The 27,320-nt window shown below is 50.1% G+C and overlaps 1 protein-coding gene across 2 annotated transcripts in view; it reads right to left on the reverse strand.

Moving 5' to 3' along the window:
• Positions 1-27,320, reverse strand: part of CDK18 (cyclin dependent kinase 18) — a 116,666-nt gene that overhangs the window by 39,844 nt on the left and 49,502 nt on the right. The window contains exon 1 of one of the 2 annotated variants that reach the window (XM_075910461.2): positions 24,352-25,335. The exons of the other annotated variant lie outside the window; for it this stretch is intronic. Coding sequence (XP_075766576.2) covers positions 24,352-24,682 — 331 coding nt within the window. The 5' untranslated portion in view covers positions 24,683-25,335. Of the gene's footprint in view, positions 1-24,351; positions 25,336-27,320 lie in introns of those variants that run through there. 2 annotated transcript variants of the gene reach the window in all.

The following is a 27,320-nucleotide window of genomic DNA, read 5'->3' on the forward strand; positions in this document are numbered from 1 at the left end:
ACTGGTTTCTGTCCATGTCGTTTTGTTTTACTGGTGTTGCTAAAGTGACACGCACGTAAAGCCAGGGCACGTGACGGGAGGTGCGTGCTGGCTGCACACAACCCTGGCTCCCTCTGCAGCCAATCACAGCGCGGCTACGGTTCACTCGGCATCCCCTGCGAATTCTAGTTACACAAGCGCAGCCAGCAAAACTGCTCTATCCTGGGAGACTGTCTTGGTTATGACAATCTTGAGGCCTGCTGAGATGAAGGAGAGCCACGTATGTGCTCCACTCAGCCTCGGCTGCCCACAGCTGCCTTACACTGTAAACTCTCCTTCAACAGGGAACACCTAACAACGCTCTCCACTGTAGCTCACCAGGCAGTAGTCATCAGACAGTAACAGCTCTCAAATGACACCAGACCAGATTCAACCCATGCGCTAGGGATGAGCGGCTCCAAACACCTTCAGCCTTCTAACAAGCGCCTTCAGGGCTGGGCCAGCCCTGCTACTGTGACACGCTCCTAAGCACAAGCTCTGGAACAGGACCGTGCTCGTATCCAGGCACAGCCTGAGGTGAACTCGAACCCAAAGCTTGAGAGGAGAAGCCTGTCCCCATTAACTTCAACGGGGTCACAATTTTACCCCACATATTCTGGGGCTGGGCAGGAACCTGCCTGGGTCCCTGTGCGTACAATGAAAGCAGCCTGCTCTGTCATAGGATCAGCTTCCCTATGGGCCCTGGGGAGTGAAGACTAGCCACCAAGGCAGGGCAGTCCAGCCATATCCCTCATGTGTCCTCTGGGCTGGGAAGGATCCAGTGTAGAGCTTTGAGGCCAGCACTAAACCAGCTGGGGAGGGGCTCTATGCAGGGGGTATTCACTGGGTTTTCCTTCCACTTGCTTCAAGACCCTGTTAGGTGGAGAAGGCAACACATTGGACCTTCCTGTAAATTATAGAGCCAGGCCCCTTGTGGTTTTGTTAGTTAACTGTAGTCTAACAGGCACACCACACTTGTCTTTTCATGGTCCATTAGCACAGGTGCCCAGAGGCTGCATTCTAGACACCCAAGTACAGGGATACCTAAATAAATACACAGTCTCCCTCTGGTCTGCAACATGCTTGGTTGGATTCCCAGGCCTGGCTGGAAAGGGTGAGGGCTAAGGAGTGGGGGACAACAGGAAGGAAAGACTAAACAACTAAAGAAAAAGAAGAGTGAATTCTCACAGAGAAGAAAAGGAAAATCTCCTAAGCGCTCACATCCAGGCTGATGTCTCTCCCGTTTCTGTGCTCTGCCTTTGGCGCACATATTCCTGCGCATCCAGAAATATAATTTATGCCATCATGTGCCAAAAGTGTCCGTCTGCTATGTACATTGGACAAACGTCTCAGACACTTCGCCAAAGGATTAATGCCCACAAAACAGATATCAGACAAGATTACAAAGAAAAAACAGTTTCTTGCCATTTTAACCAGAAAGGACACTCTCTCAATGACTTAACCACCTGCATTGTGCTACAAAGACCTTTTACATCTGCACTGGAAAGGGAATCCTCTGAACTGTCATTCATGTTAAAATTCAACACTCTCCGGGAAGGAATGAACAAACTCGCAAACTATCTTACCCATTACCAAGATAGCTTCCCCAATTATCACCTCTAATACCATTAGCTCACAGACGTCCCACTCTCCCCACCTCTAGTATCATCAATTCACAGACACCTACCTTCCTTCCTCCCCCCCCCCCCCGCATCCCCCTCCTGTTCTGAAATGTGATTTGTCCTTTTCATACGTGTTCAATTTTTTAAATTGTATCCTTTGGTATATATGGCTGTGACTATTTTCTTCCACTATTTGATCTGAGGAAGTGGGTCTGGCCCATGAAAGCTCATCATCTAATAAACCATCTTGTTAGTCTTTAAAGTGCTACATTGTCCTGCATTTTGCTTCTGCCTTTGGCGGTGAGACTTTCTGGGGTGTCAGTGAACTCCCGAGGGGAGACAGGACAGAGGTTCTGACTGGGAAGGGCCCCCGAGACTTAAGAGAAGAAGAGAGGCGCTGAGAGCTTACAGTTCATTTACAGTCTCTCGACTGATTCAAATCCTGTACGGACCCTGGAATCCTCTTAACTGAAGATCTGATTAAAGAATAAAATCCTTAAATGAGGAAACCCCCAAGGGACAAAGTGTGAAGTTCATCATTTGGCTGGCTGGCTAAACGAACACATGCAGAGTACAGGAGCAACACTTAATTCCCAGCGCTTACAAGCCACCCCGCTGGCTGCTGTGGCTTCCCTCCCTCGCTCAGCAATGCAGGCAGAGCCTAGCTTAGGAGGCGCCCACTTAGCATGCATGGTGGTTAGATACAGAGCAGATGCAGGAAGGGGGTTACAATAATGGTTTAGGGAAAGTTTTAGGGGAAGGGAAACTGATGGGATCACAGCAGTGCACTGAGTCAAACCCAGTGAAGGCAGATTCCTTGCATAGTTCTGCCGATGACCCTCCATCCTGGACGGCTCGCCGCTATTCTAGGTCTGGGTTCCCCACCCACAGAGATCAGCAGATGCCTCTCAGTGGTAACCTACAGCCCCCTATTTGCCCACCCCGCTCTGCCAGTCCTCACGTGCAGCCTCCCTACCCCTCTAGCCCTGAGCAGGTACTTTGCTTTGTTACAGTCCAGCAGCAGCCTGATCCATGAAAGCCATGGAGTGATGAAGTGCCCTGGCAGGAGGGGATAGCCCTCTCAGTGAACCCCTTCACCGTAACGAGAAGTCAGAATTCCACTGACCCGGAACAGCCAGCCTTCCACAAGAGAGGGCTGTGCCCACTTCACACCCCCTCCAGCTGGGAAAGAAGCTATTTTTCCTCTTTCTTTTCCTTTGCGCAGTAGCAGAGAAAATGTAGCTGCACAAGAACGAGGAAATAAATCGATGGCTCAGCAGCTCTCGGTAACTGCCTCCTGCTGGCCACAAGGCACGGCCAGGCAAAGCCATTGATTGGGTTCCTTTCCTAGTTCACTCTGACCCAACACGGGAGTCCCCTGGCAGGGGATGGGACTGTAGCAGCTGTCTGGGACTGACTTACCTTAGCTTCTCCATCTATCACACCTCCTAGCGGGCTGGGGGAAAGGGCTGAAGTCAGATCCTTCACGTGCCATGTCTCTGAGGCCCGGTCTATGCTACAGCGGAAGATTGTAGTAGATATGCAACTCCAGCTATATAAATTACGTAGCTGGAGTCGATGTATCTTACGTTGCCTTTCTGCCCTGTCCAAACAGCAGGAGGCTGACGGGAGCAAGCACTCCTGGCGACTTCCCTTACTCCTCGCAAGAAGTAGGAGCATTGGTGCTGAGGGGGATGCTCTCTGAGTTTGACTTAGCAGGTCCATCCCAGACCTGCTAAATCAAACCCTGGAAGATAGGATCGACATGCCCTGACTGCTTTAGACCTTGTCAACTGTCTCTGAGGCTGATCGGAAGGGCAGTGGCTGTGCTGAGGACAGGTAGGGGCCTGTAAGAACATGCTCTATGCCCACAACAAGTGGAGTTGCCAATCTTTCAGGACTGGCCTGGAGTCTCCCCGAATGAGCTTCACCTCCCATTTAAAGTCACTCACCCTGCAGCACAGATGGAATTTTAAAGGGCCTCTCAGCCGCTGGCTCCCATTTCACCGAATGTTACATCAGGGGGGGTCCGCCCCACACCTCCACTCTGTTAGGACCCTCAAAGCAGGCAGGACCCCGCTGTGCTGCTGGCAGCTCATTCCCTCTGCAGGCTGCCCTGTGATATCAGCACAAACAAACAGCGATCTGATCTCATTCCAGACCGATGGGATCAGACACCGTCTCTGGGAGCGAATGCATCACGGTCACTATGGCAACCAGCACACTTGGGTTGCAATGCCCGCATCCAAAACCTTAACAGATCATCTGTCAGCAACAGCAACATTCTGCGTGGTCTCCCGGCTGCTGTCGCATCCCAGACCCAGCCTCCCAACACAGATGCAATCTCGCTCGCTTTCAGGGCTTGGGAACGCCAGGAATTAACGCGAGCCAATTAACTCTCCCAGATTTCCAGCACACTCACTTCCCCCACCCCCATTCTAGCAAATCTCTCCTCCATCTAAAGAAAAGGGCCAACCATGGCAGGAGCACATTTGGAATCACAGCAGACAGCTGGGTGGCTACGGGGGTTGGGAACAGGGTAAGCGAGAGGCTCTCCCTTAACCCAGAACTGGGCAAACATTTTGGCCCAAGGACTGCATCGAGTACCGGGATGGCGGGAAGGCTGGGAGAAACTTCTTCCCCACACAGCCAGGTGTGGCTTGGCCCCTGTCCTCTATCCAACTCCCCTGCATCCCTGACCACTCCCCTGGTACCTCCCACTTCCTATGCAACCCCCCCCCCCATGTTCCCTGCCTTGTAAACACCCCTGCTGGGACCTCTGTCCCCTACCCAACATCCCCGATTTCCCACCCCCTGAAAGCCTCCCCCAGACTCCCATCCACTAACTGCTCTCACTCCACACCCTCTGACAGCCCCTTCTGGAGCCCCCACCCCCATCCATCCCCCCACTCCCTGACAGCCCCCTCCCAGAATTCCACTGAAAAGCCTGACATGCCAGATGTGGCTCACGGGCCATAATTTGCCCCCTCTGTCTTAACCCAGCACGGTGACTGGTATTCACTATCCTCTGAGCAATGAGTCAGGCTAGGATCTCGCTCCACCTCACAAGCTAAGGACGGTCTAGCGTAAGGACGTTAGCCAATGCCATTCGTGTCATGTGCCTCACGGGACCTGATGGATCTCACGCCAATTGGGTGTGCCCACTCATGCTGTTACAGCAGCACTGGGGGGTGGGGGAGTGACCAAGCATTCATGCCAGGTGCCCACGCTACTCTGCTCTCTGTGGGACTCCTGGTGATGGGAGAACTCTGGAATAGGGAGTGCTCTCTCCAGTGTAATGTTCAGCCACATCCCAGCAGGAGGTGCTGTCCTTCAACAGAGGCAGGAAGCTGAGCTCTGGACCGCTCAATGGCATAGACCCTGGGCGTGTCGATGCTTGGAGCTGTAGGTGTAACTTTCAGTTCACATAAACATACTTGTGCTACCGCTGACCACGTGAGTGTGCTAAAACCAGAAGTGTACCCATGGTAGCATGGGGGCTTGTTGCCGGTTACTTGTCCGAGGTACATACTTGGGGGGCTAACTCCTCCCACAGCTCCCATGGGGCAGCTGCTCTTCATTTTTAGGGCGCTAGCTCCATCAGAGCCAACGAGGGTAGGTCGGTGGACATTACACCTTCCACCCCCAGTGTAGACAGACCCTGAGAGGTTCTAACTAGAGCCCTGCAAATCTGTGGCTCGCCGCTTTATATCCGTGGGTTTCCGCACCTGTAGGTATCCATGGCTGAACGTTTGCAGATGTGGATACCAATTTTGTAACTGCACAGGGCTCTACTTCTAACCTCAATTCCAATATAGGCAATCTGTTCCTCTGCTCTGTTTTTCCTCCAATCCTTGCACCTACTTTGAACTAACTGTGGTTTTCTTCTTCACTTCCTGTGCTAAACTATTGTGCAGCATGCTGCAAAACAGCTGTCTCCTGCTGCTGCCAGGTGCTGCAGAGGTGACTGCATTTCAGTCACTGGGGGCCAAATACACAGCATGGAAAGTGTTTGGGAGCCACAATACTATGTGAACAACAGATATCATTCCTGTGGTGTTATTACAGGTAATGACGTGTTATTACAGATAATGACGTGGTAAGGAAGATTACAAGCTAGCAGCACCAGACATCGCAATTACATTGCTTCAGAAAGATGTCACTTGAAACTGCTAGTCCATGCTTCATTTCGCAGAGCAGGTAAAAGCATAGTGCAAAGATGCCTCCACACTACCCCACTAAAATTATGTCTACACTGCAGACAGACTTGAGCTAGCAGAACTCGACCTATTTCTAGTTGGCAGAGCTGTTCCCATTTTTTATGGATGAAACAGTTTTTTATCCTAAAATCCAGTTTAGTCAAAATAATGTTTCAATTTTGAAGAATTTTTAGCTGGAAAGCAGTCAACACAAATCGTTTTGACTTTCACCTTCTGTTAATGTTGAAACATTTCATGTATAAAGTAAGAATGTTGTATTTCAACTCACTTCAACTTTATAATCATCATCTATTTAACACTAGGGCTATGTCTGTACTGTGCCCGTTTTGCAGAAAAATATGCAAATCAGGTGAAGCGTGGAATATCGCCGTGCCTTGTTTGCATAATTAATGAGGCTCCGTGTTTGCACAAGAGGCTTTTGCACAAAAAGAAGCCGTCTACATGCAGGGATGGCCTTACCATGAGGCGAACTGAAGCAGCTGCCTCAGGTGCCAGACTGTGGGGGGGGGAGGGAGGGGGCACCACGAGGACCCAGTGTGTAGAAAATTGTGTCTGCTGCTGTTAGTTCTCCTTTATTGAGGTAGGTAGCAGAGCAGTTCCATGAGCAGAGTAGAACAGGAAGAAGGCAGAACTGAGACCTTTCAAAGTTTTGGCCCAAGCTAGGAGGTATGGGGGCGTCATTTGAGCTTCTTGCCTCGGGTGCCAAAGTGTTGTGGGCCGGCCCTGTTTACATGGCTCCTTTTTGTGCAACCCCCCCCTCTTGCGCAAGAGCTGGTTTTCCTGAAAAAAATGCAGAAGGGCTCTTGCACAAACATGGAGCCTCATTCATTATGCAAATTCACTTTGTTTGCATATTTCTTGTGCCCAAATGGGTGCAGTGCAGACAAAGCCCAAGAGTTTTACCCACCTTGTTTGGGTCCTTAACTCAATGAAGATTTTTTTTTTAATATAAGGAAAATATACACACTCGGGGATGGGGGAAGAAATTTCAGCTCAGGGAGGCCCAGACAGAAAGGGTGCACTCCCAGCCAGCCCCTTTCACCTGCTTAGTGCACAAACTCTAAAATATACAGTAGATACTGAGACTTCAATCCCTGGGCATGATTCCAGCTTGAGTAGATATACCCAAGCGAGCTTTACTCTAGTGAGCTTGGGTACTGGAACCAAGAAGCTGTAGCACAATGAGTTTCAGCACCATCTAAAGAGTGTGAGGAATTATTCAGCTTTCAAATGGGCTTGTATAGCCTGCATTGAGGGCATGTTGCCTCTGCGTCACTGCTCTGGGGCCAGAGCTAGCTAGATTGAAGCTAGCTTGGGTCCATCTACTCACACTTCCATGGACACCCCATGACTACAATGTAGACCTACACACAGCGAGAGGCAGCTCACATGCAGAAGAAAGTACAATCTACAGACCAGGCAGACAGAAGGTGAGGGAGTATTATCCCTACTTCACAGGTGGGGCAGTATGGCACCAAGGATGAAGTAACTTGCCCAAGGTCACACAGGCAGGCTGTGGCAGAATGTTCATCTCCTGGGTCCCCATCTAGTGCCTTCACCACAAGACAGAAAATCTCCCTTGCTCAGGAAAGATGTAAGAGAGCAAAGCCCAGGCTCCGAGTGGAATCTCTGTTCTGGGACCTCAGCTACATATTTGCTAAGCGCATTTATTCTTCCTGTTGGCAGCAGGACGAATCCCGTGTCCTTTCTGCTTCACTGCCAAGCAATGAGCCGCTCTGGAATCTGGTCCCAGGCAGTGGTGATGATGCTGTCAGGAGGGAAGGAGGCCAGGGGAAGTGTAGAGGTGGTGCGGCTTGGGAATTATGTCAAGGGCCACACAGACGCGAGGCCCAGGAACTTGTTTGATCTGGTGTAGCACGGAAGGAATGCATATTTGCGTCAATGCTCAAGAGTAGCACTGCAGGGCCAGCTGGCAAAAACAAATATGGCCATGTACCACCCAGGCATGCCTGTGAGGAGGACAGAGGCCAATGCACAAATTGGGAAGGGGGGCAGTCAGGGAGCCCCTATAAAGCAGTGGCTTTAGGAACCGGTTATTTATTCTAGCAAATTTATTACGGTGAAGGTATAGCAGATGAGCTTGGGTTTGCCTGATACTATTCTCGCAAGCACCACTCTTCTCCCTCTGAGCCAGGATTTCCTACACCCCCTCAGAGCTCACTCTGCTCCCATGATGGTAGGGCCAGCCCAGAAGCACCAGCTGGTCATGATGCTATAAGAAGGGCCATACTGGATCAGATCAATGCCATCCTGTCACCAGTACTTCTGACAGTGGCTGGCGTCAGATGCTTTAGAGCAGTGTTTCTTAAACTATGCTGCGGAGAACAACAGAGTTCAAAATGGCACCCTTAAAGGGGCAGGCAACATTTTTTTTTTTTTTTTTTAACCACGAGGTCAATAAGTCTTCCCCCCAACCCCCTTTCCCCCCCCCCCCCCCCAAAACAAAAAAATGCTTGGTGTTCCTCATTAAAAAAATTATTGTTTGGTGTTCCTCGGTCTTAAAAAGTTTAAGAAACACTGCTTTAGAGGGAATGAACTGAACAAGGCAGGTGTAGAGTGATCCATCCCGTCATCTAGTTCCAACTGCTGGCAGTCTGAAGCTTAGGAGACGCCCAGAGCATAGAGTTGTGTCCCTGAGCATCTTGGGCTAATGGCCATTGATGGACCTATCCTCCATGAACTTATATTTTGAACCCAACCCTGCTTTTGGCCTTCATATCATTCCCTAGCGATGAGTTCCACAGGTTGACTGTGTGTGGTGGGAGGCAGTGCTTCTTTTGTTTGTTTTAAATCTGCTACCTTATTAATGTCGTTGGGTGACTCCGAGTAGTGGCAGAAGGATCTCTCTGCAGGCAGTAACACAACCCTGCTGCTGTCGCCCACTCTTAGTGAACAGAGAATGGGGGAATGGAGCAAGGCAGTGGTTCTCAGACAGGGCTCTGCAGGGCTGTAGTGATCTCCAGAGCCCCTCCTTGTGATGCCCAGGATGGAAGGTTTTTCAGAACCAAGCTGCGGGTGGGGATGTTGGTTCGGAGATGAAATGTGTCCATGAGAGAATGTGGAATGTTGCAGACCTGAATCTTTCCCACCTAGTGGTGCAGAAACTCTGCATGTGCCTTTTGTGGCATGTGACTGCTATGGAAAAGCATGCCTGGCCCTGGATAAGGTCCTGTTTCTCCTGGAGGCTTAAGAACAACAGAGGCTGTAGTGTGAACCACAAGAGGACAGCAAAAGTACACTCCACTGGATCAGAACATGAGTCCATCTAGTCCAGCATCAGCTATTCAGAAGAATGTGCCAGACACTCAGTCCCATAAACTCAGATGAAGTAACAAACCGTTCAGTTAATCTGCCTGCTTGGTAAAATTTCTTCCTGACTGAAAAGTTGGCTTGTACCCTGAAGCATAATTTATATTCCTTTCGGAGCAATGTCTCCTCTAATTTTTCCATCCACATGTAGAATAAAATTTGTTATGTGCACTAAGGCCTGTGTAGATGTGCACCACCAGTAGAAACATATGCTGTGGGTACTCTTCTAATCAGCTGGGTGTCACTCGAATCTCTCGCCGGTGGCCACTCAAGTACTCAGCTTTTGGGGAACTCTGCTTCTAAGCCCTTTTCCCTTCCTATGACAACTGTACGGAAAGATGAAGTGACATGCCCAAAGCCACGCAGGCAGTCTGTGGCAGAATAGGGAACTGCCTGCTCATCTCCTGGGTCCCCCTCTAGTGCCTTAGCCACTAGACAGAAAGTCTCCCTTGCTCAGGAAGGATGTAAGAGAGCAGATCCCAGACTCTGAGTGAGGCAGCACTGCCAGAAGAGAAACTATGCACGAGTCTGGATTCCAGAGGTGGTGAGCCAAGGAAAAGACATTAAATCTGAAATGGCAAAAATGAGAAGGGAGAAAAGCTCTGCCCTTTCTCCCACTCACCCCCCGAAATGAATGCAAGCAATCAATGACTTAACAGAAACCAGCATCTCAATGCTGGGAAAATCCTGAGTTGCATACATTGCTGTCAGAATCTCTCTTCCTCTCCTTGCCACCTACCAGAAGGTTAGTGGCTATAAGCTACTAAATATAAACCTGCCCGGAGAGGAAGTGGGTTGGGGGTAAAAATAGCTGCAAAGATATCACAAGGATGTTGTTAGTTACCTCTCCTGCTATGTGCCTGGACTATTCGGGGGTTATCATCTTTATGGCTTTGTACACCGTGTAACACTGGCTGCTTCCTCCAACTAAACCAAGCTCTGACATACGATGAAGGGCTCAAATTAAAATGTTCACAGGCTGTAATTTATGGGGCTGTTATGGCGCCTTCCCCCTATTTCCCTGGAACAAGAAATCATCCTATTTGGTACTTTATGTTTACTAGCTGCATTAAAACTGCTGCGAAGCCTCCACCTTTTCCTGATCAGTCCTGCCCAGCTGATGCAAAATGTCACTGATGCAGTCAGCTTTCAGCCCAAATGCACTATGTGATTGTTTCCAAGGCTCTATGGTAGCTGTAGGTAGGATTCCCTCGTTTCAAGATCGGGTAAATTGCCCACCACCATTCTGGTGGGAATCACGTCTACATGAAGGAGTTGATTCAGGACTGCTGCATCAGTAGCTGAGTCAAAGCTAACTCTAGAGAGTTTCAGCTTCAGGCATTTTACTTCAATGAAGCACTTCAGCCCAGACTTCCGAAAGTTTCCACTAACCTTTGCGTGCTTGGTTTGAGGCCCCAATGGCTGAATTGTCAAAGGCTGCCTCTGGTTTTAGGTCTGATTTTTCAGAGATCCTGAGCACATGGAATCAGTGAGTACTCAATATTCTGGACATCAGGCACTAAGAAACATGTCTTCAAAAGAGCTCAGCAGCCAACCTGGCCAGAACTTAGTGTTGCAATGGGCTCTTCTGGGTGCTGGATACTTCTGAAAATCTGAAAAATTCGGGATCCATAAACTGAAGTGCTCCAATTAGTGGCCACTCTGGAAAAAGTTGGTATTTGCCTCCATCTCACTATCCAAGGCATCTTCAATGAAGAGCTGTCTTTCTTCTTCCATCAGCTCGTCCCCCACCACTCTGGTGGAAAAGGTGGAGACACACCTTTAAACTTTTGGGAGCAGCAGGTTTAAGAGATGAGAAGCAGGAAGAAATTATTGCTATGGGGAAAAACAGAACCACGGGACAGACTGGCCTAAGGGCACCATGGCTGTGAGCGTTCCTCATGCAACAGAAGCTACCCAGACCTTTTGGAATCAAACGATGAAAAAGTCAACAGAAGTAAAACAGTAACACCACCTGCATTCATACTGGGGATGCTAAAAGTTACACGATTAAACGGTTCCTGGTAAGTATACGCCTCACCAGCATGGTTACTGGGTAACCAGTTAACTGGAGGGCCCCACTGGATGGAGCAGGCTCCTGCCCACAGTGGCCCAGCTGGCAGGATCCCGGCCGCCACAGCCTTCAACCTGTATTGCTGGAGCAGCCCCTGCCGCCTGCGGCCAGTTGTTAATCGGTTAAACAAATTGTTTAACCGGTTAACTCTTTGGGGTGGCTTTTACATGTCTAGTTCACACAATTTTTGTACAGAGGCTGGCAGTGTGGTATAGTGGGTAGAGCACCGACTGGGTCTCTGAAGACCTGGTTCCCAGCTCTGCCCCTGACTGGTTTCATCACCTTAGGCATGTGACATTACCTCTCTCTGCCTCAGTTTTCCCAACTGGGAAAAATGGAGATGATAATGTCTCCTCCTCCTTTGTCAAGTACTCTGAAGCCTACTGATGAAGCGCGCTATACAAGAGCTAGGTGTTCATATTACTCCAAAGGATCCCAAAGCACAACATGAATTATGACAGGCACCAATGAAAGTCAGCTGATTACCATCACACAGCAGTTTAGGACAGGAAGTGAAGAAATCCACCGCAAAAGCAATAGGAAACAAAATGGCATCGCTTTTACTGGAATTTGGCTAAGAAACCATGATTATCACGAGTGATGTGAACGATCTGTATTTATTGTAACAAACAGTAAATCCTCGGATAAAACTATTTGACAGAATCCAAATCTAAATCCAGATAAGAAAGCCAATTACACGGATGGATGACAATATATTTAACTGCTTACTAAAGCTATAGTAGCTGCATTAACAATATTTCACAGCAGGCTATTTCAACAGACAGTTGGGCTGTAATTAGCCAGATGAATCTCTCTTGTATTCAGCCCAGAAAAACTCTCTGACGTACTGTTGTGGAATTCAAGAGACAGATATTCCAGAGAACTGCCAATAAATAATTTGCCATCGCCGTATGCAACTGCTCCCTTTCCATTCCAGCACGCCTTGGTGGCTCAGTATTTTTTATGCTCGCAGTTATTAGGGAGCATTGACTTGTTATTGTTGATGTTGGAGACTTATCAGAGCAGCGGCTCTTATTTGCTTGGCAAACATACCCACTGTATGGGATGGCGTGCGCCTACATGGCTAAGTAAATCATGAATCAAGGCACTGGTTGATTAGGTACCTATCCCCATGGAGACTGAACAAAAGCTAATCTACATAACACACTATGTGATGTTCCTTTCGAACGACTGGACAATGCAGTTGTAGGATAACAGCCTACTACCTGTCACAGTTACTCTTTAAGCTCAAGTAATAACAGGCCTGTGCCTCAGAGTCGAAGATCCAGGGGCCTTGAGCTGCAGAGACTGTCGCATAACCATTATGGGACGGATCCCGTTCCTTGCCCGAGTTCCTACTCTGGCATTGTAATGTGAAGGGTTAAGGAAGAATTCCTTCTGAGCAGGCACAGCGATTAATTTCCCCAGCACAGTCCCACACTTCCCTTACAGGAAGTCTGCCAGGAGGTGATGCATGCACAGGGGGGAATGAATTCATCTGTTGGGAGGCTGAGAAATTAGAACACCCCTATGGCTGCTCTAATTTATTCTGGTGGTCATTTGGCTGAGAACCCTGAGGGAGCAAGGGCTGTGAACCCATTTGGCTTCATGAGGGGTGGCACAGAATTTCAACCCATGACCACAAATTACACCTTCTCTACCTACGCTATATCGATGACATCTTCATCATCTGGCCCCATGGGAAGGAGACTCTGGAAGAATTTCACCATGATTTCAACAGCTTCCACCCCACCATCAACCTCAGCATGGGAAACAACAGTGACAGGCATGGTCTGATGCCTGGATAGACTGATAGAGGCCGGCAGGCTCTGAGCAAGAGCGGGAGGGCTCACATGGCAGAGCTCTGGTCCTTCCTTTAGCTAGGCCATTCCTTGTGCCCTTAGGAATTCACCCCAGGGTTGTGAGTTCAATCCTTGAGGGGGCCACTTAGGGATCTGGGGCAAATCTGTCAGGGATGGTCCTTGGTCCTGCTGTGAGGGCAGGGGTCTGGACTCGATGACCTCTCAAGGTCTCTTCCAGCTCTATGAGATGGTATATCTCCATATAGTATATTAGGGTATGTCTACACATTAGGGTATGCGAACGAGGCGTACAGATAGTTCGGAATGGCTAGCTAGTTCGAACTATCTAGCCCGTGCCGCGTGTAGCCACGCGGCACGGGGTTCGCACTAGCCGGCTTTTAAAAATGGCGGCGCCGGCTTTATACTAATGAAGCCCGGGAAATTCAAATCCCGGGCTTCATTAGCAACTTCGGTATGTATACATTACCCCGCTAGTTCGAACTAGCGGGGTAGTGTAGACATACCCTTATATATTAACCCTAGTGGCACACAGCAAGCACATTCCTCCAGCCACAACTGCCAGGATGGGGGGTGGCGGAAGAGAGATTTGGAGACAGCCTGGGCCCTAGAATAAGGGTCTCAGATTCAAAGCTGGGGCTGCTCAGATCAAGGGCTGCTTAGAAGGTAACCACTAGCCCGCAGTGTTGCACGAGCAGATGGGGTGACTAACGATGGGGGTGGGGGAGGCGGAAGTAGGTGAGTCTAGAGAGGAAGAGAGATTTGAACTAGTCAGCCGGTGGGACTATAGCAACCAAAGCGTCCTGCGATGCACACTGATTCTCCAAGGGGATTTCACAGTGTCCTTGACCAAACACATGGGACTCTCAGGGCTGGTGAAAGGCACCAGACTCACAAGCATGGGGTCCTGTGAAAGTAAATCTGCCAACGTCAGTTCAAGTCCCACCGTGGGCAGAAAACTGAGGAGAAGGATGGTCCGGTAGTTTAGGATGTGGTGGCCCAGTGCCATTCCCAGCTACTGTCGTGGAATTCCTGTGTGACCGTGGGGGGCGTCACTTTAGGCTCTCTGTGCCTCAGGTCCCCAGCTACAAAAACTTGGGCCGAGGGCACAGCACGGACAAACACACTCCCAGATTGTGAGGCGCCTTGACACCTACTGACAAAAAGCACTTGGTCAGAAATGGGCGTTATTATTCTGCCTGCTCCCGCCACATAAACACCACTGGCCTTTACTACTAAGCCTGCCTGTTGGAAATGAGACCTGCACACTGCACGGCTAGTTCCACAACAGATTTCCTGTCGCCCTCTAGGCAAAGATATAAGGGACTTGTCCTCTTGGCGAAAATCTTTCCCCCTCTCTGGTTACCAGCGACCCTCTTTACTTGCAGGAAACTCATTCAATCCAGCCCTGCAGGAGACATGGGAACGCCCCTTGCCTCCCCATGCAGCTGTCTGTGCTGATTGCTCTCCAGGACGTGAGAGTGGTGAGGGGACAGAGAACAAGGCCACTGCCTTGCCTGACATGCACATCTCCTGCTGCTGAGCTTTGCTGGGCAGGGGCCCTGACATTTCACTCCTAAGCTGGAAACAAAGACCCCTGCTAGGCGACGATGCTCCTGCAGGGAAGGCAAGGCAATCAACTCCGATTAATCTGCCTCAGTCCCCCAGCAAAGAGCAGGAGCTCTGATCCCAGGACAGGCTGTTTGCATCACGCTGCTGCTGGAAAGAAGAACTTAGCTCCTTGAGAGACTGACTCAGTGTGCGGGGTTGCAGAGGCGTAGCAAGGGTGTTATGCGCCCGGGGGCAAAGGAAAAATTTGCACCCCCGCCACCATGTGGCACGGCCCCGAACCTGGTGCACAGGTGAGGGGAACTTGTACTGCATCTTGCCCCACCCCCTACAGTTTGGGGCCGGGCTCCCACATGCACTAACCCGCTGGTGGAGATGGAGTAGGGTCGGGCTTGGAGCAGAGAGGCAGGGAGGAGGTTCTAGCTGCAGGTGGCAGGCGAAGTAGGAACACGTGAGCTGAAGGAATAACGGGGAGCAGAATGGGATTAAATTGGAGCCTCCCTAGCATGGTGCCCAGGGGCAACTGACCCCTCCGGCCCCCTCGCTACACCACTTCCCCACCTCCTGCAGATCTATCATCTTATGCATGTGCAAGATCTGTGAGACGTGTCCCATGAATCTGTAGTTAGTGTCTGTGGCGCCTGCTTCTGGGTGGTGTCTCACTGCTGCCACATTCACCTCCAAAGAGGGGGCTTCCCAAAGCAGGCCCTTGCTGCTGACCCAACCTTTGCAACTGCCCAGAGGTGCTCACCTTCTGCCTTACACATTCCGACCTCATTCACTCCACAGGGACAGTCTCTGCCTCACTTGTCCTAGGGGCTATTCTACCAAGATGTAATACAAAGTTTCCATGTAAAAGGACTCAATACAAAGCTAAAAACTTCAACGAGAGAATGATTAATACAGAGACGTGTCTACATCTGCTGCAGGGAGACACCTCTGCTTGCTTCCACCCCTCCCCTCCCAGAGTCTACAGCCCCATTGCAAAGTGGGGGAGGGGAAGAAAAGAGGCTGAGGCCCATCCCTGCCCGGGAGCCATTCTCCTGCCCATTGCTGGTGCTGTGTTGCTTCAGGGAGGGAATGAGCCATCTACATTAGGCCCCAGCTGGAGTATCGTGTCCAGTTCTGGGCGCCACATTTCAGGAAACATGGAGAAAACACAGAGAAACTGGAGAAAGTCCAGAAAAGATCAACACAAATGATGAAAGGTCTAGAGAACATGAGATATGAGGCAAGGCTGAAGGAATTGGCCTTGTTTACCTTGGAAAAGAGAAGACCGAAAAGGGACATGAGAGCAGCTTTCAAGTATCTAAAAGAGTATCATAAGGAAGAGGAAGAAAAATTGTTCTCCTTAGCCTCTGAAGTTAGGATGAGAAGCAATGGGCTTAAATTGCAGCAAGGGAGGTTTAGGTTGGACATTAGGAAAAACTTCCTGCCTGTCAAGGTGGTTAAACACTGGAATAAATTGCCTAGGGAGAATGCGGAATCTCCATCACTGGAGATATTTAAGACCAGTTTAGACAGACACCTGTCAGGGATGAGCTAGGGCAACTCAACTTTGGAAGCCCCAGGGGCCACACTGATACTTACAGAACATGCTGAGGGCCTCAACTTAAGTGTGATTGCATATGCAAATATATACAAATAGCTTCTCTCACACAGACAGGCATGAATACAAATATTAAGGCAAGACTACACAACACACAGGCCCCATTTAAGTCAGTTCTGCTGATATTAATAAAATGCAATATTTACCCGATTTCTACCCATGTGACAGCACTTTTCATGAACAAAGACAGTCCAAGAATTTAACTACTAAAACGCATATCAACAGAAGATCATTACACTGACTACTTTTTTGTTTTGGCTCCCACTTGCCGGCCATGTGTTGATCTCCACGTAAACCCACACTGCACTGGGGGGTGCAAACAAACTGGCCGTGGGCAGCATACCAACTTATTAATAAATATTTTTAAACCTTTACCTTTTCTCTGTGCTGCCATGTCTCCTCTCCTTGCTCCATCATCTTCCCTGGTGCCTGCTGCCCCCCAACTCTTCACCCTCCTCTGCTGACCTGACTCCTGCCCTTCTCACTGCCCTCAGCCCTCCTGCAACCTGACCCCCTCCACCAGCCCTTCTCTCCCCCCTGTGCCCACTCCTCCAGTAGCCCCACTCTGATCAGATGAGCTACCCTTCCTCATCCTCTCTTCCAACACCTCCCTCTACACACCTGCCCTGCCTCTCTCCTCTGGTGCTGGTCCCCTCCCCTGCAGGTGTCTGCCCTTCTGCTTCACCCCCAGAATCCCCTGGTATCTGCACCTTCCCTTAGCCCTGCACCCTCCTGGCCCCCTTCCCTCACTGCCCCTGCCCCCTTTGCCCTCTTATTCCCCTGATGCCCACCCCCTCACCACACTCTGCCCCCATTCCCCTCCTGCCCCTCTGTGCCCTCACACATGACTTGCTCCATCCCCACCTTTCTCATGCCCACCCCTTCTTTCAAGCCTTCTCCCAGCACCTCCCACTCCCCCCTCTAGACTCTAATGCCCTCATCCTCTCCTCTCCCAGCATCACCCTGTCTCTCCTCCCACTGACACCTTCCCTCCTGCCCTTTTCCTCATTGTTTGCACTCGGCCCCCTGCCATTTGTATCTTCCCTCTCCCCTCCCGCTCCGCACAAGCACCTTCCTCTCCCACCCCTTCCTCCTAGTTTTCCCCTTGCCCTGCTCTACCTTCTGCCTTCCATTTTGTGGGGCCGGAGTCTTCGCCCGGGCCCCAGAAGTCCCCAGACTCCTAACCGGAAGCTAGGCCGCACGGCACCACGCGGCACCAAACACTTTTTAGAGTCCCAGGCCGTGACGTTACGTCACGCCCAGGCGTCTCCCTGGTCACCTGGAAACGCTGCGCATGGCGGCAGCAGCAGCTGGCAGCGTGCGCAGGCAAGGGGAAGCTGACTGAACGCTGCGCACGGCAGGGACGGTCTGGTGCTGGGGGGGGGTTGGCCATATAACTCGCCACCCATGCCAGGTGAGCCTGCGCAGCGTGCGCTCGCTCCCACCCTGGCCCAGCGCCCCCCTAGCGTGGCGCCCAAGGGCAATTGCCCCCCCTCCGCACCCGCTTTGCTAAGCCTCTGGGGGGCTTTTCCCTCGCAGGCTGTGTCTGCGCTACCAGGTTATTTCGAAATAATCACTCCCGAAATAACTATTTCCAAATAAGTTCAGTCCACTTCACAAGCAGGAGTTATGATTTCAAAATACCAGGCTTGGTAGTATAGACACTCGCCTTGTTATTTCAAAATAAGGGGAGTTCAGACATACCCACACTGGGCTTCAGCAGGGAACACACTGAGCTTCCAAGCCCCATGTCCTGGTTAGAGAGGAAGGTTCAAGTCCCATGTCTCACTTACTCTTGCTGTGCCTCAGTTTCCCCACATGTAAACCAAGGAGGATAAAGCTTCTTATCTTTTGTCTGCCTTTCCCTTGTCAACTAGATAGGACAGGACCTCTCAGTCGCGCTGTGCACGTACAGAACCGTGCGTCCTGTGGTTTTGATCCCACTCCTTTCGTCCACCCCCCTCGACAACCCTCCTTGCTCATGGGACCCAGGAAGATGAGGTAAGCTGGTGGGGTGCTAACGAAACATGGAGGCCGATGTCCCCGAACCAAAGTGATGGCGAGAAGCGAGGGAAGCTGTATCCAAGGCACCAAGAGAGAGACCCTGCCAGGTCAGAGGAGATAAGCTTTATCGAACGCTTCCTCCAAGTCCAGCCTCCGACTGCCACGTCCTGCATTCAGAACAGTGATATGCACAGGCAGGAGAGCTGTTTTGCTGGATAGGCAGTTCCACCCTGGTTCCTGACAATGAGCCCAGTAACAGGATCACACAAAGGGGGCTTGTATTCCCTTTGTGTCTCAGCCTCTCTATGGCAGGCAGCCCCACGTGGAGTAGTCAGCCCTTCACACTAGGCCCCGCTGTCACCGCCTTGCAACGCGTGACAGCGTCACGGCAGCTCTGAGGAAAGGCCCCAAAATGACAGTCATTCTTTCTCAGCAACCAGCGCTTATTCCTTGGCTGGGAATACCTGAGAGGCTGTCTCTTGTGTTTGGCTAGCTGGACAATAGGCCATTAACAGTCCCTTTGCCCAGCACAGAGTCCTATCACACACCAGCGGCCGTTGCCTGTTCAATACCCATGCTGTCTGCTAGCCCGCGAGGGTTCTAACAGGGTGGTAGCGAGGGTGGTTGTGTCAGCGTATGCCTGGCACGCTCCTTATTTTCAGGGGGTTCCTGGGACAGAGTCTCCGCTGACAGACTTTAGCACAGCCCCATCCAAAGCAACAGAGCTCTGCCATTTCACGCCTGCTAGGATCTGGCTGGTAATATATGAGAATCTTAGCTACGGTGAACATATTGACATGACCCACGGTCCAAACACATGGATTCCGCTTTGTATTCATTTATCTCTCAGACTATGTCTACACTGCCCCACTCTTGCAGAAAAACATATGTAAATGAAGCTAAGCATGCAATATTGCTACGCCTCATTTGCATCATTAACAAGGCTACGTTTTTGCGCAAAAACTCCTCTTGCACAAGAGCCATTCTTTCGGAAAAAAATGTGGAAGAATGGCTCTTGCACAACAGGGGGTTCTTGCATAAAAAGGAGCCGTGCAGATGGCTCCTTTTCGCACAAAAGCCTCTTGCACAAAAACGGAGCCTCGTTAATTATGCAAATGGGGTGTGAAAATATTCCACGCTTAGCCTCATTTGCATATGTTTTTCCGCAAGAGAGGAGCACTGTAGACATAGCCTGAGAGTGGTTTAAATTACAAGATTAATTTGCTGCTACTCAGTAGATGGGTCTTGAGCGCTTAGCTATCATAGTGGTATTAGCACAGTAGAGCAGATGTAGCACTCAGTGGAGACTAAGGAGGCCTGAGATGAAACCTTGGCCCCCTTGAAGTCAAGAGGAGTTTTGCTACTGACTTCTATGGGGGACAGGAGTCACCCCCTGAGTGACCTGGCTCTGTCTCTGACCTTCCAAAAGTCTCCCCCCAGCTCCCTGACTCAGTTTCTCCTCCTGCTCTTTGTCTATTTGGACTGCAAGCTCTTTAGGGCAAGGATCACACAATCAGGTCCCAAACAATGCTGGCTCCTCAACGTGCTATCACAATACAAATAACACCAGTGATAACGGGACACAGAGAAGGAGCGACTCAGGAGCTCCTATCCACAGAAGTCCAAAGTTCAGCATTACACTTCTCCAAGACCATATCATAAGGACAGCCTTGCCTTTCGATAGTGTCTGAAGAACCCTAAAACATATTCCAACCCCTGTGATCTTGGGCAAGTCATTTCCTTTCCTTGTGCCTCAGTTTCCCACACTGCAAAGAGTGGTTCATGATACTCATCCACTCTGCAAAACTCTTTGAGAGTTGACGTCCTGGCTCAAATACAACTCATTAAGATACACCATCAGTTCCCCCAAGTTTTCAACTGGATTCTGCAATGTCTCACTGCAGGCCTACCCACCTGTGTGCTGTTACTATCTACTCCATCTACTCCCATGGAATATGTCTACACTGCAGTATAAAGGTTTGTGGATTTGATGATCCCACCCATGCATCAGAGCATCATCTACACTATAGCGTAAACATGTCGGAGCCGGGTCTCGCAGCCACTTTGCACTATGCAGACCTTCTGAGTCAGGTCTGTGGCTTCTGCTGCATCCGCTCTGCAATATGACAGCATGGCTGGGGTGCTGACCCACCCCTCTAGCAAGGTCCTAGGACCCTGAGCTTAGGGTCAAATCTGAATCAGAGTCCTGGCTTAGTGTGCAGTATAGACACGCCAATGGTGTTGGCACACCACCGGGGGGTGAAATGGTTCCTGCATATTTACGTAAGAAATATACTTCAGAAAGGCAAACCTATTATTATTATTATTGCCTCCTGTAGGACGACAACATTTCTGGCAACCATCCTTCCCAGATCGTTAAGCAAGAGAATGCTAACTTGCCTGGGCACTCATTAATGGACTTAAAAATAGCCATTCTTCTACAAGGGAATTTCACAAGCCTACTACAGAGAGTGAGTGTGCGGAATTGACCTGCATATGCAAATTTGACACCATCTCTCTTGGCCTGAACAAAGACTTGAACCAGTTAATATACTAGAAAACCAGCTTTCCTTACATTCAACACCCAACTGACATCAAAAGCTAAGTACCGGACACTTCCAGCCCACTCCATTAGCCTCATTAGCTCCAGCACTACATTTGACAGGTACTTTTTTTCCTTCCCTCTCCCTTCATATTCTCAGAGTCCTCCTCTTCCCCCCCACCCCCCACTCAAGATCATCTCATCTGAAGAAGTGGGTTGTGCCCACAAAAGCTCATACTATATATATATATATATATACACATGTGTGTATTTTGTTGGTCTCTAAGGTACCACAGGGCTATTTGTTGTTTTTAAAATTACAGACTAACATAGCTACCCCTCTGTGACCAAAGGAAAGATTATTTGATCACCTGTCCAAGGCATTCTTAATCTGGGGTAAGGTCACCACCAGTGTTCCCTGTAAACTGAGTGCTTGTGCAGCCACCCAGGAGAGATTTAAATGCTGCCCAGCTGATTAGTAGAGTGCCCATGGCTGGCAGCATGTGTTTTGCTTGGTGGTGCACATCTGCACATGCTTTGGTGCACATAACAAAATTTATCCTGCACACAGAAGGAAAAAAATTAGAGGAAACATTGGTCACCACCCCTTGCTTCCCTATTGCTAAAAGGGTGAGAGATCCTGTCTAGAGCAGGGGAAGATCAACCTGGAAGGAAAAAGGCTGAGAACCACTGTTCTCTTCCAGAGCATCTCTCTGGATGTAGTTGGGCAGCCAGGGATTATCGCCCTCAGGCAGTGTGTGTGACAGCCTGCCTGCCTGCCTCCGTTAATTGCTATTTTTCTTCCTTTTTAATTGGCGCCTTCACTCTCTCTCTCTCTCTCTCTCCAGCCCACACGGAGCTCCCAGGGTCCCCTGATCATAAATGGCTGAGCAGCTTCTGCTCAGACAGCAGCTTGTTAAAGTCGGGTTTAGAGAGCTGCGGAGTTGGGAGGGAGGGAGAGGGCACTGAAGTCTTCTCTCTCCAGAAGCAGAAGCTCTGCCTCAAACAGAAAACACAGAGTTTTGTTTCCCTTTGTGTTGCCCACTCAGAATTTAGTGTGGTCTAGTGATCCAAGCACAGGCCTGGGAGCTGTGATACGCCTGGCTGTAGCAGAGGGAACGGGTGTCAGGATTCTGGGCATCTGGTCCCAGCTTTACAAGGGAACTTGTCTGTTTGTCCAGGGCGTGCTGATGATGGGAAGGGAGCACAGGCTGGGGCCTGGGATTCTATTCTTAGAGGCAGGGTTTAGTGGTTAGTTGAGGAGATCGACTGTCAGGATTACTGTGTCTATTTCCAGCCCTGTCACTGACTCACTGGTGTGGGGTTAAGCAAGTCACCCGTGGCCTGATTTTCAGAGATCTGATCCTCCCGACTCCTACGGAAGTCAAAGGACCTGATTCTCGTGCAAGCCAAGCCCCTTACACATCACTTTGCAATGCAAAAGGGCTTTAACATGCGCATCTGGCCAAAAGGGGTCCAGCACCTCTGAAAATCAGGCCACTAGTAACTTGCTTAAACTCACTTTGTGAGTCGCTGAGTTGTGACTCAATTTCCCCACTGGTAAAATGAAGGTGATATGTCACAGGAGAGCTGTGATGCTCAGGGTCTGTGAGGGGCTATGGGACCACTGAGTGACCACACACCCTCTGTAAATGCAGTACATTTCTGCAGGAAGGGGAGCATGATTTACACCCAGCGGCACAGCTTTGGTAGTTATGGTCCACACACATAATCCTCTCTGCTCTCCCCAGCAGTGATCCCGATACCCTGATCCCGTCACCTGACTGAATCCCAGAGCAGCCGGCATTGTATTCTGCCTCCTGCTTGCACAGGACTCTCGCTGCAGATTTGCAAGCAGATTAAGGGACCTTTCCCCTCGCCCTGGCTAGCAGGAAAAGAGCTGGCAGGCGGTTGCTGCCGTTGAAGGCTAAATGAGCTGTCTAGCACAGCAGAATTGCAGCAGCTCTACAGCCAGTTAGTTAACTATACAGGACCATTAAACCACTGCGGGACAGAGATTGCATCTCAGCTGGTATCAGCTTCCTCTGAAACAACCGCCACACTGGGGGGGATGAGATATTTGTAGTGTCTCATGTAAAAACCTTACTGCTGGATGCAGGTAGGAGACAGACAGCTCTTGCCTCAGACATGATCTATGTTCACCTGCCACCAAATGCAGCCACCTCTGGTGCAGAGGAAAGGAGAGGGCAGACAACTGGTGCACAACAGCCACAGAATCAAAGATCCTGCCTAGTGCTCACTCCAACCCCCACCTGCTGGCAGGTTCAATGGATACAGACATGCGGGAAGACCTCAGCAACAAGCAACGTGAGCTGCTCTACACTTACTCAGGATTTACTCAAAGAACTTGTTCTATTGCATGGTTTTGTAGAGCCCTTCTTGTGACGGCCTGCTAGCCAGGCTGGGCTGGGCTGCACAACCATGCTTTGAAACATCCCTAGCCTCTGTTTGCCAGAAGCTGTGAATGGGCGACGAGGGAGGGATCACTTGATGATTCCCTGCTCTGTTCACTCCCTCTGGGGCACCTGGCATTGGCCATGGTCAGAGAGAAATACTGGGCTGGATGGACCACTGGTCTGACCCAGTATGGTCATTGTTATGTTTGTATGAAGGAATAGGACTGGGTGTCAAGGACGTTTAGGTTGGACATTAGAAAAAACTACATGTCAGGGTGGTGAAACACTGGAATAAATTGCCTAGGGAGATTGCAGAATCTCCATCACTGGAGAGATTTAAGAGCAGGTTGGACAGACACCTGTCAGGGATGATCTAGATGGTGCTTGGTCCTGCCGTGAGGGCAGAGGATGGGACTTGATGCCCTCTCCAGGTCCCTTCCAGTTATCATATTCTATGATTCTATGCCTCCGCCACTGACTAACCTATAGCCTTGTGCAAGTCACCTGAGTTCCTCATCTCCTCAGTTTTCCTCTTCTGTAAAATGGTGACCAACAAGATACACCTGCTGGGCAGAGGGACTGTGGGAGCTATTATTTATAAAGTGCTTTGTGATTCTCGGATGCCCGATTTCCTTTGCAAAATGCCTTGACCCCCACAGATATTAAAGTGCTATCATTCCTCCTCCCCCTGTCCTCTCCCCCAGCGTTGGGGCAGTTGCAGTTTCTCATTCCCATGAGATCGGGAAGCCTGATACTTCATGGCCAAGTTCCGCACCCCACCCCCAATCTGCATGGTATGGAAAAGAACATGTTTAGGGCACAACAAATGGGTTTCCCTTTCAATAAACACAGCTATACGTTTTATAAGCACAAATCCTCCCCTCCCCTCTCCTCCCCCCCCGAAGCATAAAGGGCTGGTATGCTCTCTGCATCTTCCTTACAGGAATGGAAATATCAGAGCCTTTCCCACAGCATCCAACTTGTCTTGCCTCGCATTGATACAATCCTCCTATAAAAATGCCTGAATCTCTGCCAATCCATGCTCCACAAAACTCTCTCATACCTAGATTTCAAAGCTATTCATCCCTCCTGTGAGACTGCCATGCCAGGTCAGCACTTAGATTACCTGAAACACCATCACCTCGTACACGGCTCTCAGGAAACAGGAGCGGCGGCAGCGGCGGAGAGATGCAATCCAAACGGATATGAGCAAGACTAAAATGCCCTCCAGACTTCAGCTCCAACCCAGGCCTCTTCAGGGCTGATGTGAATCTAAAAACAAGCCCCAAGAACTCAGCCGGATCTTCCTGCAGCAGCACAAGAGAGGCTAATGAAAGAAGACACAGTTCCTGACCTATTTTCCCCCTTCTAGGACAATTTACAGAAGCAATTCTGACTTGGTTTCTGCCTGGAGGACATGAGCTGCGGCAGCACTGCCACTCTTTGGAATCAGGCATTAAAACCCTTTCCCTCGGGGTTCCAAATCTGTTTTATTTAAAGCTCTAGGAGTCATATGACGGCAAGCAAATGAGCAAACCCCACAATTCTGCCTCCTTGCCAAGGACTGAGCTAATCTGGCATTTAACCTTAAGCTAGTTGTGCACCCATCCTGGGTTGGCTCTGGATGTGCGTGTGCCTGCATGCACACGTGTGTTTCGCTTCACGGGGGAGGAAACGCAGGGGCTTGAAGAAATCTGAAAGCGGCCTGGGAATAAAAGTCACAAATCAACCCTTTTTCTCCAAGGATCTCAAAGCACAGCACAAACAACCATCACGTTTGGCAGCCTCCTAGTAACAAAACCAATCACTTTCTAAGCCTTCTCTGCAGATAGCAAGACACATTATTATTTGTTCTGCCTAGAGTCCCCAGTAAGGAACCAGGGCCCTGCTGTTAGACACACAGACAGGTATCATCTGAGGCACAGAGAAGTTAAAGACCACATTTTTAAAGTCTTGAAGGTGCAGGCAGGTGCTAAGTGGGATTTTCAGAAGCACCTAGAAGCTGAACTCACATTGGTTTCAATAGAAGTGAGGTATATCTGCATCTTTATGAGCCTCAATAATTTTAAAAATCTGGCCCCACGTGACTTGCTGAAAGATGCAGAGCAATACGGAGGCAGAGCTGGGAACAGTATCCAGTTTTGTCAATTCCTTGCTCAGTTGCAGCCCATCCCACCTCCAGGTGTGTGAGTGGGTTGTGTGTGTGTGGGGGGGGGGGGGTAGATAGTCCCCCTCCAAAGTAACATAACATTATCCAGGTGCTAACCAAACTCAAAAGGGCATTGTTCAAAACCAGGCAATCCTAGCCATGAAAACCCGCAGCCGAGCGTTTGGAAAGTACCTGTGGGGGAGACGTGTGGAAACGGAGACGCCAGCAGGGAGAAAACAGCAATTCATGGCCAAAAATGTTTCTCTGACAAAGTTGAGGGGAAAGGGAATCGGGGGTGGGGGGCGGGGAGGGAGAGAGAACGAAATCAGAGTCCTCCACTGCCATATGACAGATATTTGAAGTCTGCTCCCAAGAAGCTTTGTCACAGCAGAACCATGAGTCACAGGTGAAGGGTTAGGGAGGCCATCAAGGTACCTCAATAATAGAGGACAGTTGCATTTAGTGCATAGGGAGCCCAGGGTAGGAGGAGGTGGAGGGTTCAGGAATCAGTGTTGGGGGGGAGGGGCCGAGGGCTGTACAGGGATGAGTGCTGGGGGGAAGGGGGGGGCAAGGGCTCCATTTCAGGAAGGCTGGGGGGAGGCGCTGCAGCCACATATACTGCGTCACTGCTGCTCTTTTTCTTCTTCCTCTGACTTTCAAGGAGTCAGGGGCAAGTTCACAGCCCTGAGAGTCCAGCCCAGCTGGGTGCAGCTGCAACCAAGAGTCCCAGCCAGCTGGAGCCTCTTCTTGCTGGAGCACCGCACTGGGGCGCACCAGCTCACGTTCACCTCTGGTCTTGAGAGAAAAACAGAGACCATAAAGGCGCCCTGTTTCATATCAATAGAGGACAGAGGGCTGAGTACAGTAGCAAAACACAGGACTGTCCTTTATAAGAGAGGATGAATGGCCACCCTATCTGTGGTCCTTCCCGGGGGTGCAAGAGTCACAAGGATAGTGCCATGCAGAGGCAGCCTCCAAAGGAAGGTTGTGAGAGCAGGAAGAGGCCACTTGTCAGCATACGCTTGTCAGTGAAGCCAGCAGAGGCTCACAGGTTTGTGAGGCCATGAGATACCGTTATGCAGAGTTCCCATGTCACTGGCTGGCGAGTGCCAGTGAGGGCGGAAGGCTGGCTTCCTGTTATGGGACCGATGAGGCTCTGAGATTCAATCACATCCCGGAGGGAATCAGAACTGGGATCAGACCCAGCGGCTCCTGCCTCCCAAGACTACGGTTAGTCTTATTATAGGAGCGCTTGGAGATTTAGCACCCTGTTATTCAAAGTGCTTTTCCTACACACACATTAAGAGACAGTCTCTGCCCCAAAGCGCTTGCAGTCCGAACAGAAGAGGCAGACAAAAGATAATGCTGTCATCTCCATTCGACAGACAGAGAATCGACGCAGAGAGAGGCATTAAGTGACTTGTCCAAGGTTACACAGAGAGTCTGTGGCAGAGTTGGGAATCAAAGCCAAGACTCCTGACTCCCAGCCTGATGCCTTAACAAGTCCATCTCTGTACAGCCAATCTGCTGCTCAGGTGCTGGAGTACACTTTTCACAGAATGGATTAGCCCACCAAAATAATTGCTGCTGTAACTGAATGTCAATGTTAAGTAAGAGTGGGTCTCTAAGCGGCCTCATCTGAAATCCTGGTGGGATCTTTCAAGTTTTGCTGGTAGAGCTACATTCCAAGATCCATAGCAGGTATTTTGCCCGGCTTGTGCACGCTCCCTTTTGCTGCACCTATGCTGACTGAAAGCAGGAGAGGGGGTGACCGTGGGTGGCTGGCAATAGGGGAGATGGCTTGTGAGACAGCACGGAACTTATGCCTATTAAAGTCCTGTAAAAACTGGAAGACAACAAAGGAAATAAAATCCTCCTAGGCCAAGCGGCAGCTGCCAAGGGTCTGCTGCGATAAGGTGATTGGTTTGGGCTGCATGCTTGGCAGG

Source organism: Pelodiscus sinensis, chromosome 27, assembly GCF_052426305.1.
Source record: "Pelodiscus sinensis isolate ZL-2025 chromosome 27, ASM5242630v1, whole genome shotgun sequence".
Lineage (NCBI taxonomy): Eukaryota > Metazoa > Chordata > Testudines > Trionychidae > Pelodiscus > Pelodiscus sinensis.